Source organism: Phyllostomus hastatus, unplaced genomic scaffold (assembly GCF_019186645.2).
Source record: "Phyllostomus hastatus isolate PE091 unplaced genomic scaffold, TTU_PhHast_1.1 phas_scaffold_93, whole genome shotgun sequence".
Lineage (NCBI taxonomy): Eukaryota > Metazoa > Chordata > Mammalia > Chiroptera > Phyllostomidae > Phyllostomus > Phyllostomus hastatus.
Window position 1 is genome coordinate 34,169,643 of NW_025334042.1, and position 19,546 is coordinate 34,189,188.

At 34.7% G+C, this 19,546-nt stretch overlaps 1 protein-coding gene across 13 annotated transcripts in view; it reads right to left on the reverse strand.

Moving 5' to 3' along the window:
• The window catches only part of CCDC91 (coiled-coil domain containing 91), a 275,641-nt gene that overhangs the window by 215,819 nt on the left and 40,276 nt on the right, over positions 1 to 19,546 (reverse strand). For 10 of the 13 annotated variants that reach the window (XM_045829846.1, XM_045829842.1, XM_045829841.1 and 7 more), the window contains one exon: positions 237 to 279. In XM_045829846.1, coding sequence (XP_045685802.1) covers positions 237 to 266 — 30 coding nt within the window. In that variant the 5' untranslated portion in view covers positions 267 to 279. Of the gene's footprint in view, positions 1 to 236; positions 280 to 2,089; positions 2,108 to 6,203; positions 6,224 to 19,546 lie in introns of those variants that run through there. The other 3 variants (XM_045829838.1, XM_045829845.1, XM_045829839.1) reach the window with 3 other exon arrangements.

A 19,546-nucleotide genomic window follows, 5' to 3' on the forward strand; every position in this document is an offset into this window, starting at 1 on the left:
TTCCTACAGGCATGACCAATGTTCAATAATAATAAATCAGTTTAACATCCAGATGGGATGTACTCTAATTGCCATAATTTCACTTTTTATTCCAAAATTACATTCAAAATGATCAAGAAAAAGATCATGAATGCCAATGATAAATAATACATTTTCAAAATAGTATATACTACATTATAACCTCACAAAGTTAGACCAATTACATAAACAAAATTAAGGTACATAATAGCACATACCTCAAAACCACCAAAATCGTCATCATCCATTCTTTCCGAGCACCTGGAAATAACAGAAGACACTGAGACAAGCCCCCTCACACACACAGTGGGCTATGTCACAGCACTCTAACTTAAAGGTGTGCACAGTTTGATTTGTAAGTTAAAACTATTATATTCAGGATAAAAAACATTTTAAAACTATATGTATATGCATTTTTAACTCAAAAAAACTAGACTTTTTTGGCAAAATTAGCAATTTCTGTGACTTTTTTCTACAACCATGTATTTTACCATTTTATGTTGAGACTCCAGGAGTGGAAAAATATTCTTTTACATTTTAATTTGCTTTTCCCAAATTGGCGCTAGGGCTCAATTCAATAATGCTTCCTGCTTTATGCATCTATTCCTCAGTTGTCTGGCAACATCAGCACAAACTCCAGTTAAGAACAGGACTGTGGTGAATTTTTGGAAATCTGTCCCCCACCACAAAGGTTCTTCCCTTGGTTTCATGGCCGAGGTTGATTTAGATTTTCAAAATTGATCAGCATTTTTGAGCTGTGGCCACAACTTCTGGAGCATTTTGATATGTGTATTTTTAGCTGAAACTGCTTTGCACTTTTGGAAAAATGTGGAGCAAGTTACTAGGCTGATCAAGATAAATCAAGTCATGTATTCGTGGGAGACCAGGGAAGGAAAAAACACAAGTGAATATCCAGAATCCCTCTCTTCTTTACTCTTAAAGTATGTAAGGAAGACAATCGGTAGGACAACACATGTCCTATTTTGTCCTAAATGTATATCATAAAAATGAAGCTTTTATCTAACATGAAAGAACTAAAAGATCTGGAAAGGTAAACAAGTAATAAGTGGTATACATTAAAGTGAAAAAAATTCACAATAAATTGTGGATCAGTAGCCACAAGTGATGCTCTTGTCAATAAAAACTGATTTCCTTTTCTATATTTCAAAAGTGAACATATCCATATATTAATTATAGTTTCCTTGACTCAGAAATACAAGATGGACTTGATTACAGGAAAAAATAATATCCTCCAATTTCAAAAAGAAAAATAGCTACAACAAATTAAACCATACGTTAAGCAATAACTCTAAAAGCATTTTGCTCTGAGCGATGAGGCAGTAGCTATCTATTGCCACACTTTGCCTTCTCACTGAAATTCAGAGTACTGCTTTCAAAAATCAAACAAAAAGAATCAAACAAAAATAAATAGTAAAAAACAATCTCAAGAATTATTTTGCTTTAACAAGCAAAGAAAACTTATTTTCACAGAAACTCAGTAGGTAATGGCACTAAAAGAAATATATGTAGACAAAATGAAGGACAAAATGAAGAAATTCTAAAAAGGAAGGACATTAAACTAACTAGGATACCAGTATTGTCACCATTACTCACATCTTAAAAATCTAATGAAAATATTTTTAAAGATGTACTTCCCCAAAAAACAAAACTAAGCAAGTCATCCACCTAGTGCACTTAAAAAATATAAACCAGACTTTCAGAAACTTTTGATGGTGGTTATTTTAAAATGGAATTCACATTAATTTTGTGTTGCAAATAGAAATCTGTATGTGATTACATTTTTTCATGAAGAAATTATGAAAGAAGAGTGATATGGATACAGAGAATTAACCAAGTCAAACTATAAACACTAAGTTTGTCTTTCCACATGTATCCCACAAATCTCAGGAGACAATTAAAAAATATTTTTAGCATCTACGAACACTGTACCCAAATAATATGGTTTCAAAAGAATGGAATTTTTAGAGTAATACTTCCTCGTGTTTTTATAAGTCATATCCCAATAAATTATTTGTAAGGTGCCAAAAAATTTGAAAACAAAAACAAATACCCGTGCCTGACAATCATTTCAGCTTTGTTTGCCTGTGGTAATGAAGCAAATACCATCAGTTTCCTCAGCACTGATTTAGCTCTGCAAAAGAACACAGTATTGACCACTGATGTTTTCCATACCTCTCAGCAACTTCTGCATATTAAAATGCAGATAAAAGTCTTCCCCTACTTTATTTTCAAAGAAATATTAATACATTTTAAACGATGACTGCATGCTGAGTTTCTTAAAATACAGTACTAAAAAAATAAACATTATTTTAAAGCAATAACCTTTCTCTGAATAATTTAGTTTCAAATCCTAAAAAAGTTTGTTTCCTTCTCAACATTTGAAAGACCAGGAGAAAAGAAAATTACAACACTGATTAATAAAAATATATTTTACAAAATACAAAAACTGGAAAGTTTTTAAAAGGAAAATTACAAATATAGGCTTCTTTATGGATTTACCCTCTCTAATACACTAAAACATTATTTTATCTAAAGGGCATTTATAAATTCTTTGGAATATTCTAAGCACTTAACATTATATCTCATTACACTACAAATACAATATAGCAACACTAAATATATCTGCCATCTAAGTTATATAATCATGAGCCTGAGCAAAAAATTGACAAATCATGCAGTTTCTCCTTGACTGTCCTGGAAAAAGAGATGTATGCTTTGTTATGATTAGGTATCTAAATTGAAAGATTTCATAATGTCAATGTTTAACAATTATCATACAACTTTATATCTAAATTTAATCTCTGATTGCACCATTGTATGTGCAATTTCCTCCTTTGCTATCCTCAGTATTTGATATATTGCTAATATTTTACAAGAACATATATATAACACTTCCTGTAACAAATTTTTATTGAGCAACTCTGGAAGATCACTCAATGTCCTAAAGGAGTTAAAGTCAGGTGTGGGGGGAAGGGCAAGAGTGTAAGAAAAGCATGCAAATACAAATAATATGAGATATAAAAGAGCTGTAAGAAAGAAGAAAATATGTCCAAGGTGAAAGGACAGATTTCTATAAGGTGGTTTATCTAGCTGGAGCACCATGAAATGTTCCAGGTAGGAGACATTTGAGATCTATTTCATTGGGCCAAACAGAAAATTTTAAATGCCACACTAAGGACATATGAGTTATTCAATTATTTTCCCAAAAGTCTTTTCTTAAAAGATAACAAATACTTGTTTTGATTGCTTGTTTCCTCATAAACACAGGGTCAAAGACAATGTGAAATGAGAAAACTGTATAAAACTTGAAAATAAATACAAAGATGACTCAAACTACAAGTGAGAAAAGGAGAATCATGTTTATGTCACAGAATTCACAAAAGGCTCAGGAATGGTGGGCGCGGGGGGCAGGGGGGGCACTGAAAGCTAGGTAAAGGTAAGACTCAAAAGAAGAGTCACGGATAACACAAGATTCCTTCCCAGAATCTGCCCAACTGAGCAACTTACAATTCCTTATCACTGCTGAAGACTAAGGTTTATTCCCTGGACACAGTACCGCTCAGGGTCTCCAGACTGGATGACACTGAGACAGGTGAACTAAATCAAAGCTGTGTCAAGTGCTGAGGCCCAATCCCCAGGTCCTGTTTCAGCAGTCAGCACCAATCTGCCTGCGGCTGGGCTTCAAGTCAACCTCTAATAGGCAGTTCAGAAGATTTTTCTCTGGTGAATCTAATTTAACCCATGAAAAAGGACCTCATCAGAGGTTCCACAAAGATAGAGTTCACTCAGGTCACACCACTTTGACAAACTCTAACCACACACACACAATTTCCAATTCACCCCTTATTTCATAAGACTTGGAAGAGTATATACGAATAAAGGTTCAAAGAAGAGACCATGGAATCAGGCTGCTTGGATTCAAATTCCAGCTCTGCCACTTACCAACTGTATTACACTAGGCAACTTACTACACATTTTGTGCCTCAGTTCCTCATATAATAATCATAATTAATAATGAATAACAATGGTAACTAACTCCTGAAGTCTTTATGAGAAGTTAAAATTGTGTCTGACACATTCTAAGCATTATATATATATATATATATGTTTGCTAATTTATTATTAGTGCTGCACTCTCACATATGAGCAGACTCCAAGGACAATCAAAGACTAAGATATCTAATATAAAAAATAGAGACCAAGCCAAAAAAAAAAAAAAAAGGAAAAAGAGAGAAGAAACAGACTATACAGGAGAGAAAATATTTTAAAAACAAAAATAAAAACTGTAACTAATACCTGCAGAGAGTTAACTGAAAAATAATCCACTCATAAAATAAGAACAAGAAGCCCTAATCTGGGGTTCTGGGAGAAGGAGTATACAACAACACTAAGGTCTTGACTAAAAATGGTAACTACAGAAATGAAAAACTGCAGGGTCTAGAAAACAAAACAGAGAAAACAAAAGGGAAGAAATCATCAACAAAATAATTCAAGAAAATTTTCTAAAACCAAAGGGGGTGATTTGTCAGATGGAATGGTTCCTCAAGTGTCAAAAAAAATTTAAAGACCAGAAGGAAACAAAAATACATTAAGGCACACTAAGGACAAAAGGATGATCCTACAAGTTTCCAGACAGATAAAATAAGTTTTATTCAAAGGGTAAAGTATATAATGTTGCATTAAACTTCACATGAGCATACTGGAGGGTAGATAAACAATGGAGAAATGCTTTTAAAATTGTGAAGGAAAATTATTTACAACATAGAATCGTAGAATCAGCCAAACCAAGAAATAATTAAGTTAAGGAAAAAATAAAGTCATATTCATACCTGCAAAATCTCAAAAAATTATTTCCCAAATACTCTTTCTTAAAAAGCTATGGAGCAAACCAAGGGAATAAGACAGAGGAAGACATGGGATCAGGAAATAGGAAATCCAACTAAAGTGAAAACGAAAGGAAATTCTTCCAGAGTAATGGTGAAGTAAGTTCCTAAATTACCAATGTGTCAAGAATAGAGAGCAACCAGCCTACATTGGAACATTTCAGAAACCTCCTAAAAGGTGTGTTTAGGCACAAGAAATTAATAGACTATCTCATGTGTTTTACCATCATGAGAGTAATTTTAAACAATTTAGGGCTGAATTAGTGATTAGAAAATTAACCAAGTGAAAACACAGAAAATACAATGGACAGAAAAAGTAAACATTATATACTGTATATCCCAGCTATAAACAGTATTTAAACAGTCATAATAATGTAAACAATGAATAATGAATTACACCAAAATTACAACAGAACCATTTTGGGAAGGTAAGTGAAAGGTGAGTATTGGTTTTGGGGGAGAGGAGGTGGTGAAAGCCTGATCTTCCATACTGGGAAGCTGACAAGTATGAAACAGAAACACCAACAAGTAGCATAATAAACATGTTATTTGAGATTCAAAGATAAGTGATTCAAAGAATCAGTCATATATTCTAAACAGCATGCCTCTAGAAAGTAAGAACTAGCGAGGCTGACAAGAAGAGAGGGCATAGGAGATGCTCTGTGTCATATCAAACCCTTTACAACTTTAAACTGTGGGAAAACATAACTATTTTTTTTAATTCTTTACTTCTATTGACTTTAAGATCAACTGTCTCTGTTTGAGAGAGAGAGAGAGAAAAAGACACAGAGAGAGATTTGTTGTTCCACTTATTTATGCATTCATTGGTTGCTTCTTGCATGTGCCGTGACCAGGAATTGAACCCACAACCTTGGTATATTGGGACAATGCTGTAACCAACTTAGATACCCAACCAGGGCCATACATAACTGATTTTTTTTATGAGAGTATAAAAACATTACAGCACAATAAGCCAACTACCCATTATTTCCATCAAAATGCATTGGAAAAAAACTCAAGGCAAATTTTGTTTTTAAAAAACTAACGAGAAAGAGGCCTAAATGCTTTAAACTAGCATTTAGCTAGTAAATAAATCTATAAACTTTATGTTAGTATTTTTTCTAACATTTTCCCATATGACAAGTATTTATACAAATGTAAGTTCCTCAAAATAAAACAAAACAAAAATATCTAACAGAAAAAGACACTAAGGTAACTGACTTCAAAAAACAGAATCTCCAGAGATCATCCAGATAATTCAGTCATCCCGAAGTGCCTTACTCAATATCACTGTGCACTCAGCATTTGTTTCTATCCCATCCAGAAAACTGGTGAACCAGCATCCTGATAATCACAATATTTATCCATTTGATCGTGGTTCATGCCATGTTTCCTAGAAGCAATAAGAGGTCTGTTCAGAAAAAGTTCAGCCACTGTTAATATAATGAGAACAGTTTGCATGACATTGATGTAACATGGCAGCCAAGGAGTGGACTGGAATGTGCATGGGTGAACAATGATGACTTCACTGTACTAGTCAGTGGGGGGGTGGTAGATGCCACTGTGTGAGCATGTGTACTGTGTGGCAATCACATTCAAAATGACTGACCAAGTAGAACAACAAATTTGCATCAAATTTTGCATTAAGCTTGAACACTCCTCTGAGGAAAATATTCAAATGACTCAGAAGGCCTCAGCTATGGGCAACTGGTGATTGGCAGCTTCATCACAACAACGTGCCCGCTCATGCATCCTATCTTGTACAGAGTTTCTGGATAAAACAGCAAATTACCCAGGTGACGCAGCCCCCTTACAGCCCAGATATGGTGCCCTGTGACTTCTGGCTTTTCCCAAAACTAAAATCACCTTTGAAAGGAAAGAGATTTCAGACTTGTCAATGAGATTCAGGAAAATACAATGGGGTAGCTGATTGTGATTGGGAAAACTGTGAGGTCCCAAGGTGCCTACTTTGAAGGGGACTAAAGCATCATTGTCTGATATACAATGTTTCTTGTTTCTTCTACCCTCCTCAATAAATGTCTCTATTTTTCATATTACATGGCTGGAAACCTTCTAGACAGACCTTGTAGAAAAGTGATTTTTTTCTGACTGTCCTGAGCAAACATAAATTGGTGAGAGGAAAGAAAACAAAACAAAGGAAACACACAGAGACAGACACACACATACCCTTAGTAAAAGTAAAAAAATGAACAACCATTAAGACTTAACTAATTGGAAGAGTCTGATCATATAAACCAGAATTTCCTTATGTGTTCAAGGCAACTGTTTACCTAAATTTCTATTTCTTCTGAGGTAGAGTAGGGACTATTTCTTCATCTTTTTTTTTATACTCCCTGGAACCTTAAACTGATATGTGCCTAGCACCTACAAGGGGCTCAAATATTTTTTAATCAACACTTTTTCAATATGGGAAGCAAATGAGCTAATAGTTTTCCCATGACTTCCCTTTCCCTGCTATTTTTCCAGGAAAAACACAATGGAGCTTCAGAAGTAGAAGATTAAGTTGCTAACACTACACCATTCCACCCATATGAAGACCTGACCTTGAAGGCCTACATCTTTTTTTTTAAGATTTTGTTATTTATTTTTAGTGAGGGAAGGGAGGGAGAAAGAGAGAGAGAAAAACATCAATGTGCGGTTGCTGGGGGTTATGGCCTGCAACCCAGGCATGTACCCTGACTAGGAATCGAACCTGAGACACTTTGGCTCGCAGCCCACGCTCAATCCACTGAGCTACGCCAGTCAGGGCTGAAGACCTATATCTTAAAAGAGATTACAGCACTCCACTCCACTCCCTTAAGCACCCAATTATTACTGATGCTAATGATAATTTTGAAACTTCCTGCATGAAGCTGAATTAAAGTACTGCTATACTATAAATACTACTGCCAGTGGTAAAAGATGAAATACTGCCATTTGTGACAATATGGATGGATCTTCATATCATGCTAAGGAAAATAAGTCAAACAGAAAAAGTTAAGAGCCATATGATCTCACTCATATGCAGAATATAAAATGAAAAGCACCAAGTGAACAAACAAAAAAAAAACAAACAAATGAAAACTCTAGACACAGACAACAGGATGGTGGTCACGAGAGGGAAAGGAGGTGAGTGACAGGTAATTTGACTTTGGGTGGTGGGCACACACTGCAACATACAGATTGCATATCACAGAAATGTACACCTGAAACCTATATAATCTTATTAACCAGCATCACCCCAATAAATTTAATAAAACAGTAACTGAGATACATATTCACTACCCTAAAAACATCCTACTCACAAATGATCATAAAGGAAAATATCCCAACCAATAATTCTAATAATTAAATATTTTTCTTTATGTAATTTTCATCTGTGCTATCAATTAAGCTTTTGTCTTTACCAGTCTTCATTCAGAAAACTTACATGTCCCAGCAGGTAATGAGAAAAAGTAATTGCAAAGCACTTGACTCTGTCTCAAGTGCTTTGCTCTTTGACTCAAAAATCCTTATCTACTTCCCAACCCCTTTGGTTAATTCTTCCACCACCTCCAATTTCTTAATAGAAATTTTTGCCTCAGAGTATGTGCCTCTGATCTTACCTCATTACTCTCTCCTTCAAAGAATGCATTCATTCTCATAATCTCAATGTTATGCCCAAATTTTCCATAATTAACAACCTCACTGGGGCTGGTCATATATTCCCAATAAAATAATGAATGTTTTTATGTTTATCATGCTGTCAACTAAAAGTTCACATTGTATGAATTGTATTCCACCTATATGACAAAATCTTGACCCTCAATGACTAATAAGAGGTTGCTATGTCATCTCTTCTCACATTTTAGAAAAGAATACACGCCTTCCCTAGATAGAAGGAAATAAGATTAAAGAAATACGACAGTCCCTTTCTCTACCTTCTTTACTTACCTCCAGGAGAAAAATCATAAGAATAATAGTGAGAGCAAGACACCCACAGGTTCTCCATTGGGGGAGATTAAGACATAGAGGTCAGCATGTATGCACAGTACAAATTCTTTGGGCTTCCCACTGGGAACTTTGTACCTGAAAACAATATATTATTCCACTAGTCCAGTTCCCATGAGAAAAGCTCACCAGAGAAAAAGTTCACTTTGTTAGTACGGAAACTTGTTTTTAAGCCTGTGACTGGATGGATAAATTTTATTTGGAAGAGAACTCCTGGGAGACCTCTTTTCAGCCTCAGTCCAAGCCACATTTACATTAAAGCTTTAACAATAGAGCCACTTTTCTGATTTCTATGACTCTCAGTTCTGTTGCTCAACTGATTCAGATTCTGGAGTGGTAACAAGGCAACTGATAACAGCTCCCCCCAAGAACCACCAACACTATCCAATTACCTGTCTTCTGCTGAGAACTATCAAAGAATTCATCACAAAATTCATGTTTCCCATTTTCAGCTGGATTCACAGTACTGCCTACCACATCTCTTTTTTCTCTAATTAAACCTCTTTCTCTCATTCTATAGAAACTATTTCAAAGATTCTCAACTCTCCCCAGGCTTCCCAACATTGTTGCTTTCAGTCATCAAAACACACTACCAAGCGTCTTGGTAAACTGAGAAAATTGAAGACAGTCCCAGAAACTTGGTTAACTCCTTTCTACCAAAACCACAGTTACTAGCATCTGTGCCTAGCTCTTTCTCTTTATTCCGTTCACAAAGAAAGAGGGGTCACTCCACCTAGTTAAGGCTCATTCTTCCATCTGTGCTCTCAGAGAACTGGCTCTCCAAATTGTTCTCTCTTTTAAACCTTCAACTTCCCCCTCTTATTTGGTACCTTCCTATTAACAATGAAATGCAATCCAAGTCCTACATATTTAAAAATGAAACAAAACAAAAACAAAAGCAAAACCATCCTCAACAATACATTCTTCTCCAACCACAACCCCCTCCTTTTCACAACTCAACATCATAAATGTTCTATTCTTACAGCTCATGCCTGCATCCAATTATGTCCTTTTCAATAAATGTAAAAAGACAATTGCAATTTCTTGTCTTATTTACATACTAATAACATTTGACCTGTCTTTCCTTCTCAAAACACTCTTGCCCTGTGGTTTGCAAGACAACCGTTCTTCTTCCCTCTTTCTTCCTATTTTTCTGACTGCTTCTTCCCAATCTCTCTTGCAGGTTCTTCTACCTTCTCTTTAAATTTTGGCATCCCTCAGTGCTTCAGCCTAGGACTTCATTTTTATCTCATTTCATGTACACTCCCTGGACAACCTCATCCACTCCTTTGGGCTCACTTACAAGTCAAATAAATATACACTAAGAGTCACTACTTTAGATCCATCTCCTGAGTTCCAGATCCATATACCCAACAGATAACTGAATAGTTTCCACTGCAATCTAACAGACACCTCAAATTCAATACAACCAAATTCAACACAACCAAAACTGAACTCAAGGTATCTCCCATGAACCTCAAATTTCTTCTTCCTTCAGGATTCCTTCACCCAGCCATTGGTACTACCACCTACAACACAGTTTGGTCAAGACAAAAACCTAAAGTCATCTTTGCCTCCTTCTCTCTCTCACTCCACATATTCAATTGCCAAGTCCTATGTCTTAAATACTGCTAGATACTATCTACTCCACTGAATGCCCACTACCTTCATCCTTTGTGGCCACTATTATCTTTCATTTGGTTTTTTATATCATCAGCCTCCAAAATAGTTCTCTGTTTCCAGTTTGCTCCTTTCTACTCCACCCTCCACTCATCTACCCAAGTGGTACTTCTACATACTATTTAAAACCTTGCTATGGATCCTCCTCATCTTATGGATTAAGTCAAAACTCTAACATGAATGTATGGACCTTTGTAATTTAACTGTTGCTACCATCCTCATCTCTATCTTGTTACAATCATATAAGAATTTGTATCTGAACCATGTGACTCTAGCCAAACCACCATATCTCCCTTGACCAGTGTCCTCATATATAAAGTAAACAGGTTGATTAGATGACTTCTAAGATAATACACTGTAAAAATCCTTTCAATATATTATTCTATGACTAAAATCAAATTCCTTATCTTCTTCACAAAGACCTTCATAAATACTTTCTACTGCAAATCTGTTATGTTCAAACAACAGTAGTGTCATTCTTTAATCTATCCAGAAAGCAGACACTAGATGTTACCTTTTAATCTTCACTTTACACCACAGCCAGGTGTTATTCAATCCTTATTGTGATTCAGACTTCCATCACTATTTCTTGAAAATTACTGGAAACTACTTCTGACCATCCTGCCTCCAATCCATCCACCACACTAAATAACCCATTATAAAGCAATAAAACTTTAAACTCTAAAACTACCACCATGTCTATCTCAGCTTTAAATCTTTCAGAACAATAACAACAAATCCATGTCTCTATGGGACACAATCTTTGAAGCCTCACATGTAAGCAAAATAAGCATGGAAACAAAGCAATAGATCATACTGGTGCTAATGATTATAAGTAAAATTATGTCTTGTAAAAAGCCTATAATTATATCATAATAGTAAGGCATTCTATACAACAAACAATAGAGAAAAGCATTAGATAACAACACAATAAAATCAGTATTGACATTAAGTGCAGATTATCACACATTTAATGTTCTTTCTAAATAAGGAAGTGTCTTTCATAATTTTATATGCTCTCATCATATTCATTTATACTTATAGTGAAGTCTCATATCTAGATAGACATTTTAATAATCTTATCTCCCTAGAACATGGCTATTCTGACACAATAAACACAAAACTCTTTGGAGTAAACAAGAATGAAATTATAAATCAGTGTCTCAATGTTCAAATACTTTAATTTAGATGTCTTTAAATCCTTGTTAAAAATTTGTTTATTCTTCTATTAGATATAATAGGAGACCCCCATTACCTCTCTAACTTCATCTATAGTGCCCCTGACTCCCTTTGTTCTAGCTATACAGCATCCATACTAATCACATACCAGCTTCAAGGCATCAGTTTTTTTGTTTGTTATGTTTTAATAAAATTAGCATATAGGAACCCACCACTCAGCCTAAAACTGAAGCTCTAATGGTAAATTATATATAACCCCTTCCTGTATCTCTCTAGACTCACAAACCTGAATTTATTTTTCATCATTCCCTTGTTTTCAAATTAATGAAGTTTCACTTAATTTATATCAACTACCAAAAAAACATATTATTTTTAGTTTACTATTTTTGAAGGATATACCATGACACATAAATTTGTGAGGACTTAAAGTTTCACATAAACTATGTTGCTAACATTTTAGTGACTCTTCATTCTTTTGACTATTATAATATACCACTGTTTATTCAGTCATTCTTTTGTCAATAGACATTTGGGTAGTTCATAATATTCCGTTATTGAGGACAGAGCTGCTATGAACATTCTCCAAACATATCTACTTCTGCATATACAGAGAATTTCTCTTGGGTGTATGCCTACAAGTAAAATCACTGGATTGTAAGGTTTGTCTATGTTTAGCTTCACAGGATAATGAAAGACTATTTTTTCAAAATGGTTACACACAAATTGTACTTGCGGAAGTAATGTATAAAAGTACTGTGAATCCTCATCCTTTCCAATCCTTGATTTTAAAAGGCTACTCATGATGTACTTAATGTGATTTTGCCAATCATTAATGAAATTGAAATCTCTCCTATAGATTACTAGTCACATATGGTTCCCTTGTTTGTGAAACACCTACTTATAACTTTCATTATTTGTGTACTCCGTTGTCTATTCTTTTTTATTTGTATATTTTTAAAAATTCTTGACATCAATTATTGTCAGCTATATGTATTACAAACATCCTCTAGTTTCTAACCTCTTTTTTAACTTTCTTTAGGCAGCTTTTTATAAACAAAAATTCTTAATTAAATACATTAATTGTATCAACCTATTTCTTTTATAATAATTTATTAGTTTTTAAACATATTTTGAGAGTACTTCCCTCTCCCTAATATTAAAAGATACATGAGATCGGTCCCAAAGGTATCCATCCATGTAGTATGAAAAATGGAGACATTTATTGAAGAAGACACAAGATACAAGAAACATTGTACTTAGGACAATGACACCTCAGTTCCCTTCAAAATAGGAACCTGTGACCACACACCATTCTTCCAATTACCATCAGCTACTCTCATATTTTCCTGAATCTCATCAACAGTCTGAAATCTCTTTCCTTTCAAAGGTGATTTAGTTTTGAGAAAAGCCAGAAGTCACAGGCCCAAATCTGGGCTGTAGGGGAGCTGAATCACCAGGGTTATGTGATGTTTTTCCAAAAAACTCTGCACATGATGTGATGTGTGAGTGGGCACATTGTTATGATGAAGTTGCCAATCACCAGCTGCCCATGGCTACAGCCTTCTGAATTATCCGAATACTTTCCACAGAATAATGCTCAAGCTTAAAGCAAAATATGATACAGATTTGTTACTCTACTGGCTCAGGCATTTTGAATGCAACTGCCACACAATACACATGCTCATTTATCAGTGTCTACCACTGCCACTGACTAACTAGTACAGTGAAGTCGTCATTGTTCACACATGCAGATTCCAGTCCACTAACCTTGGATGCCAGGTTACATCAATGATGTTACACAAACCATTCTCCTTACATTAACAATGGCTGGACTTTATCCAGACAGACTTCATACACCTGTGTCATTTTACCAAAAAAAGTTAAAAATTTTGTTTTAACATTTAAGAACTTAACCCATCTACAGTTTAATTTTTGTATGGTGGAGGCAGACATCCAATTTTTATTGCCAATAGATCATTTTTCCAATTTAATTTATTAAATACTAATTTCTTTCCTCACTAATTTGATTTACCATCTTTATCATATACCACAGTTCTATAAATGTGTATATCTGTTTGTGGATATAGATATAGCTATTGCAGTAGAAATTTTAATGGTACTGAGCCTTCCTGTCCCTAAGCATGATATATCTTATGATTAAAATACACCATGTTTAAGTCTTTTTTCAATTGCCTTTTACTAAAGTCTTATAATTTTCTCTAAAGAAGTATATTTTGCATATTTTCTCCTCCATTTATTTCTAGATGTTGATATTCTATGATACTATTTTAATGTTTTTTAATGACATTTTCTAGCTGCCTGTTCTACTGTATAACAATGCAGTGCACTTCAGTACATTAATCTTATATGCATTCATCTTTGTTAAACTCATATCTAATAATTCATAATCTTTTTATTTAATATGTAAATGATCATACTGCCTCAAGACAACAACAGTTGTATTTCTCCCTTTCCAGTTCTTATACCTATAAATCCCTTTGTATTAAAGCACTGGATATGTCCTCCAATACAATGCTAAATAACCGTAGACAAACCTCCAATACAATACTGTACAAGAGGTAATGTGGTGATTATATTATCTAAAAATGGTATCAAAATATCTCCCACCCCACATATTCTTCAAAGTATGCATCATTGTTATTACTCCCAATGAACTATAGAGTCTCCTCCTTTCACCTTGAACTAATGTAGATCATTATGACTTCCATAACGAACACACTACAACAGAATTAACATTATATGATTTCCCCAGCTAGGTCATAAAATGCAATGCACTTCTGCCCTGTGTTCTTGTATTGCTAGTGCTTGGAACTTAGCTGCAATAATGTGAGAAAGACCAAACCAGCCCACTTGAACAGAACAAACACAGAAGACATGTGTAAGTTTTCCAAGTGATTGCCTAAGTTCCTGGGCAACAACTTGAAACAAATCACCACATAATATGAATGAAGATACTTTCAAATGATTACAGTCCAGAACAATAAAATTACCTCCACTGTTCAAGTAACTCCACTCAGTCATTAGAAAGAGTGGAGCAGTAACAAACCTTCCTATTCTGCACTGTCCAGGTTCCTGACCTTTAGAATCCACCACCATAAAAAAATAGTTGTTTTATGTCATTTATTTTAAGATAATTTATTATGTAGAAATAACTAGAAAGGGTGATAATAACCAACCCTATATTATTACTATTTTTCAAGTGGATGTTTTTATTATTTCTACATTTAAAAAAGTTATGTACCAATAACTGGTTATTGGTGGAGATTTTTTTAATAGTACCAACAGGCTGAAGAATTTCTCTCTTATCTTAATTTACTAAGAATTCTTGTCATGAATTTACAGTGATTATCAAATGCTTTTTTGTAACTACTGAAATTATAATATTATTTTCTCTTTTAATTAGTATCAGTTACATGTATAGATTACATAATAGTAAATCATCCTTGCATACCTGAAATAAACCTAACTTAGTGTTTGTCTTCTACAATGTTGATTTCAATTTGCTAATATCTTGTTTGAGATTTCTACATCTACATCCATGAGTGAAATACATTTGTAATTTTCATTTTTGTAATGTCTTCATCTGGTTTAGATACAAGGGTTATGCAGGCTTTCCGAACTGGGAAAACATTGTGATTTTTCCTAATTACAAAACTGCATCAGGTGGGAATAAATTATCTGTTTTTTAAAATTTGGGTAGAAACTCTCTTAGCAAATCATGTGAGCTTGTTGGTTTCTTTGGGGAAGATTCAATTTCTTATAATTACAGAATAATTCAGACTTTTAACCCCCCTCATTTTTGTAAGTAATATTTTTCTAGGAATGTGTCTCTTTCTTCTAAGTTTCAAAAAAAAGTTGGCATATAGTTGTCGACAATATTGTCATTACTTTTATTAGGGTAAAATAAATATAACATAAAAATTACCATCTTAATGATTTTTTTGTGTACAGTTCAGTGATTTTTAAGAAGATCCATATTGTTGTGCAATAACCACCATTCATCTCCAGAGCTCTTACATTTTGCAAAACTGAAATTCTGTACTCATTACACAGTAATTCTCCATTCTCCACTCCCCCAGTCCCTGACCGTCACCACCCTACTATCCATCTTTATAATACTGACTGCTCTAAGTACCTGACATAACTGGAGTAATGTGTATTTATGTGGCTGGCTTATTTCAACATAGCATATCCTCAAAAATTTTCCATGTTACAGGATGTCAGAATTTTCTTCCTTTTGAAGGCTAAATTATGTTCCATTTTTATGTATACACAACATTTTGCTATTCACCCATTCATCTATTCATGGACACATGGGCTGTTCCCATGTTTTAGCTATTGTGAATACTACTACTATGAACAGAAGGGTGTACAAATATCTCTTTGAGACGCTGCTTTTCATTCTTTTGGATATACGAGGTCTGTCCAGAAAAAGTTCAACCACTGTTAGTATAACAAGGACTTTTTGCACAACATCAGTGTAACCTGATAGCCCAGGTGAGTGGACTGGAATGCACATGCATGAACAAAGATGACTACACTGTACTAGTCAACGGTGGTGGTAGACACCATTGAGTGAGCATGTATACTGTGTGGCAGTTGCATTCAAAATGACTGAGCCAGTAGAGCAACAAATCTGCATGAAACTTTGCTTTAAGCTTGAACATTCCTGTGCAGAAAATATTCAGATGATTCAGAAGGCCACAGCTATGGCCTACTGATGATTGGTAGCTTCATAATGACAATGTGCCTTCTCATGCATCACATTTCATTCAGAGATTTTTGTCAAAACATCACATCACCATGGTAACTCAGACCCCTCACAGCCCAGGTGTGGTGCCCTGTGACTTCTGGCTTTTCCCAAAACTAAAACCACCTTTGAAAGGGAAGAGATTTCAGACTGTCAAGATTCAAGAAAATATGACAGAGTAGCTGATGGTGACTGGGAGAACTGTGTGAAGACCCAAGTTCCTATTTTGAAGGGAACTGAGGTGTCATTGTCCTAAGTACAATGTTTCTTGTATCTTATATCTTTTTCAATGAATGTCTCTGTTTTTCATATCACATGGCAGGATACCTTCTGGACAGACCCTATATATCCTGAAGTGGAATTGCTGGATTAGATGGTAATTATTTTGAGGAACTGCCATATGGTTTTCCACAACAACTGCACTATTTCTTATTCCCACCAGCATTGCACAGGGTTCTAATTTTCTACATCCTCATCAACATATTATATCCTTTTAATAGTAGTCACCTAATGAATATGAGGAAGTACTTCACTACAGTTTTGGTTCATATTGCCCTAATGAATGAGGTTGAGCATCTTTTCATCAACTTATTGGCCATCTGCATATCTTCTTTTTTTTTCAATTATTTTATTTTTATTTTTATTTATATATATTTTTAATTGTTGTTGCAGTACAATTTTCTATCTTTTACTCCCATCCCAACCCACCCACCCAGCCCTCCCCTCTTTCCTCCCATTTCTACCCACCCCTAGTTTTTATCCATGTGTCCTTTATACTTCTTCCTGTAAACCCTTTCCCTTTTCCCCTGAAATTCCCTCTCCTCTCCCCTCTGAACACCGTCAGACTGTTCTCTATTTCAGTGTCTTTGGTTATATTTTGCTTGTTTCTTTGTTGCATATCTTCTTTAGGCAAATGTCTATCTCAGTCCTTTACCATTTTTAAAATCTGGTTGCTTTTTGTTGTTAAGTTTTAGGAGCTCTCTGTACATACTGGATAGTAATTCCTTATCAGATATATGATTATAAATATTTTCTCCCATTCTGTGGGTTGCCATTTTACTTTGTTGATAGTATGGCCTTTTGCTGCACAATTTTTTAAATTTTTCATCAAGTCCAATTTGTCTATTTTTTCTTTTGTTGTCTGTGCCTTTGGCAGAAATTCAAGATATCACTGTCCAATCCAGTGTCACAAAGTTATGCCCTACATTTTCTTCTAGCACTTTTATAGTGTTAGGTCTTACATTTGGGTCATGGATCCATTTTGAGGTAATTTTTATATATTGTATTAAGTAAGGGTCCAACTTCAACCATTATATGTGGATATTCACTCTTCCCAGCACCATTTGTTGAAAATACTGTCTTTTCCTCATCAAATGATCATGAAACCCTTGTCAAAAATCATTTCATCACATACATAAGAGTTTATTTCCAGACTCTAGTTCCACACTATTTTGATTATTATTTCTTCGTAGTAAGTTTTGAAATAAGACAGTATGAGTCTTCCATCTTCTTCTTTCATGATTAATTTGGCTATTCAGGGTCCCTTGAGATCCAATATAAATTTTAACATGGGTTTTTTCTATTTCCCCAAAATAGTCACTGGGATTTTTGATAGGGAATTCATAAATCTGTAGATCAGGGGTCCCCAATCCCTGGGCCATGGACTGGTACTGGTCCATGTCTGTTAGGTACCGGGCCTCACAGAGGAGTGAACTGTGGGCAAGTGAAGCTTCATCTGTATTTTCAGTAGCACCCCATCATTCACATTACCATCATTTAAACTTGCGGCAGATTAAAAATGGCTACAAATTTTTGGGCATGCCTCCCATAAAGAAGTAGAGTCTATGTCTCCTCTCTCTGAATGTGGATGGGCTCTATGATGACTTTAACCAGTAGTTTGGGGCAAAAATGACATTGTAATATTTTCTGCTCCTGTCTCAGCCTTAGGAAACTGACAACTTCTACTTCCTGACTTTTAGAATACTTGGTCTAGAGGAAGCTAACTTCCATAGAAGAAATTTATCCTTGGACCACCATGCTGTAATGTAACTCAAAATAGCCTATGAAGAGACCACATGATGAGAAAAACACCTAATAAATCTCCCACTCTTTAAGAAATCATAGCCTTGCTGCTAGATACGTGAATAAAGAGGCCTTCCAATGACTCTAGCCCTGAGCCACCACCTGACTGCAACAGTATAAGACAAGTAAAACCCAAATTCCCGGCCTACAAAATTAAGACAAAATGAAATAGTTGGTTAAACCACTAAGTTTTGAGATTGTATGCTGTACAACAGATAACTCAAACAAAATACATTTTATTCTGTGGCATGAATAAACTCACTATGACAAAAGGAAAAAAGCAGACTGCCAATCTGTAACTGTAAGGTAATGAAACTTCTAAAAATTTTTATATCAAGTTGTTATCTATGGTAGAAGTTCTTTTCATTGTCTCCAATAAGTTAACCATGAGATAAGCCAATGTTCCCCGTTACTTTTTATCCTCGTAGTTTGAAGGAAAGTGCTGAGGTTACTAAAACATGACACTATACTTCAGTTACTAAAACATGTACTTCAAGTTACTAAAACTTGACACTGTACTTCAATCCATTGAATTGTACACTACTGAGAATCAGTCTTTCTTGTTCTAAGCACTTTTATCTCTGTTTTATCTGTAAATAGTTACATAATTTGATTAAATATTATTTCAAATCTATAAGAACTGGAAGTCGTTGTTTCCATGAATAGGTTGAATACTGCATAACAATTTAATAAAGGTTAATCACTTTAAAAATACTGTAAAGATGCTGTGATTATACCCTAAAAATCCTGAAACACCAATTTAAAAGAACCGATGCATTCCAATGTTCATAGCAGCACAATTTACAATAGCCAAGTGCTGTAAGCGACCTAAGTGCCCATCAGTAAATGAGTGAATCAAAAAACTATGGTACATTTACACAATTTACACAGCAGAAAGAAACAAGGAGCTCTTACCCTTTGG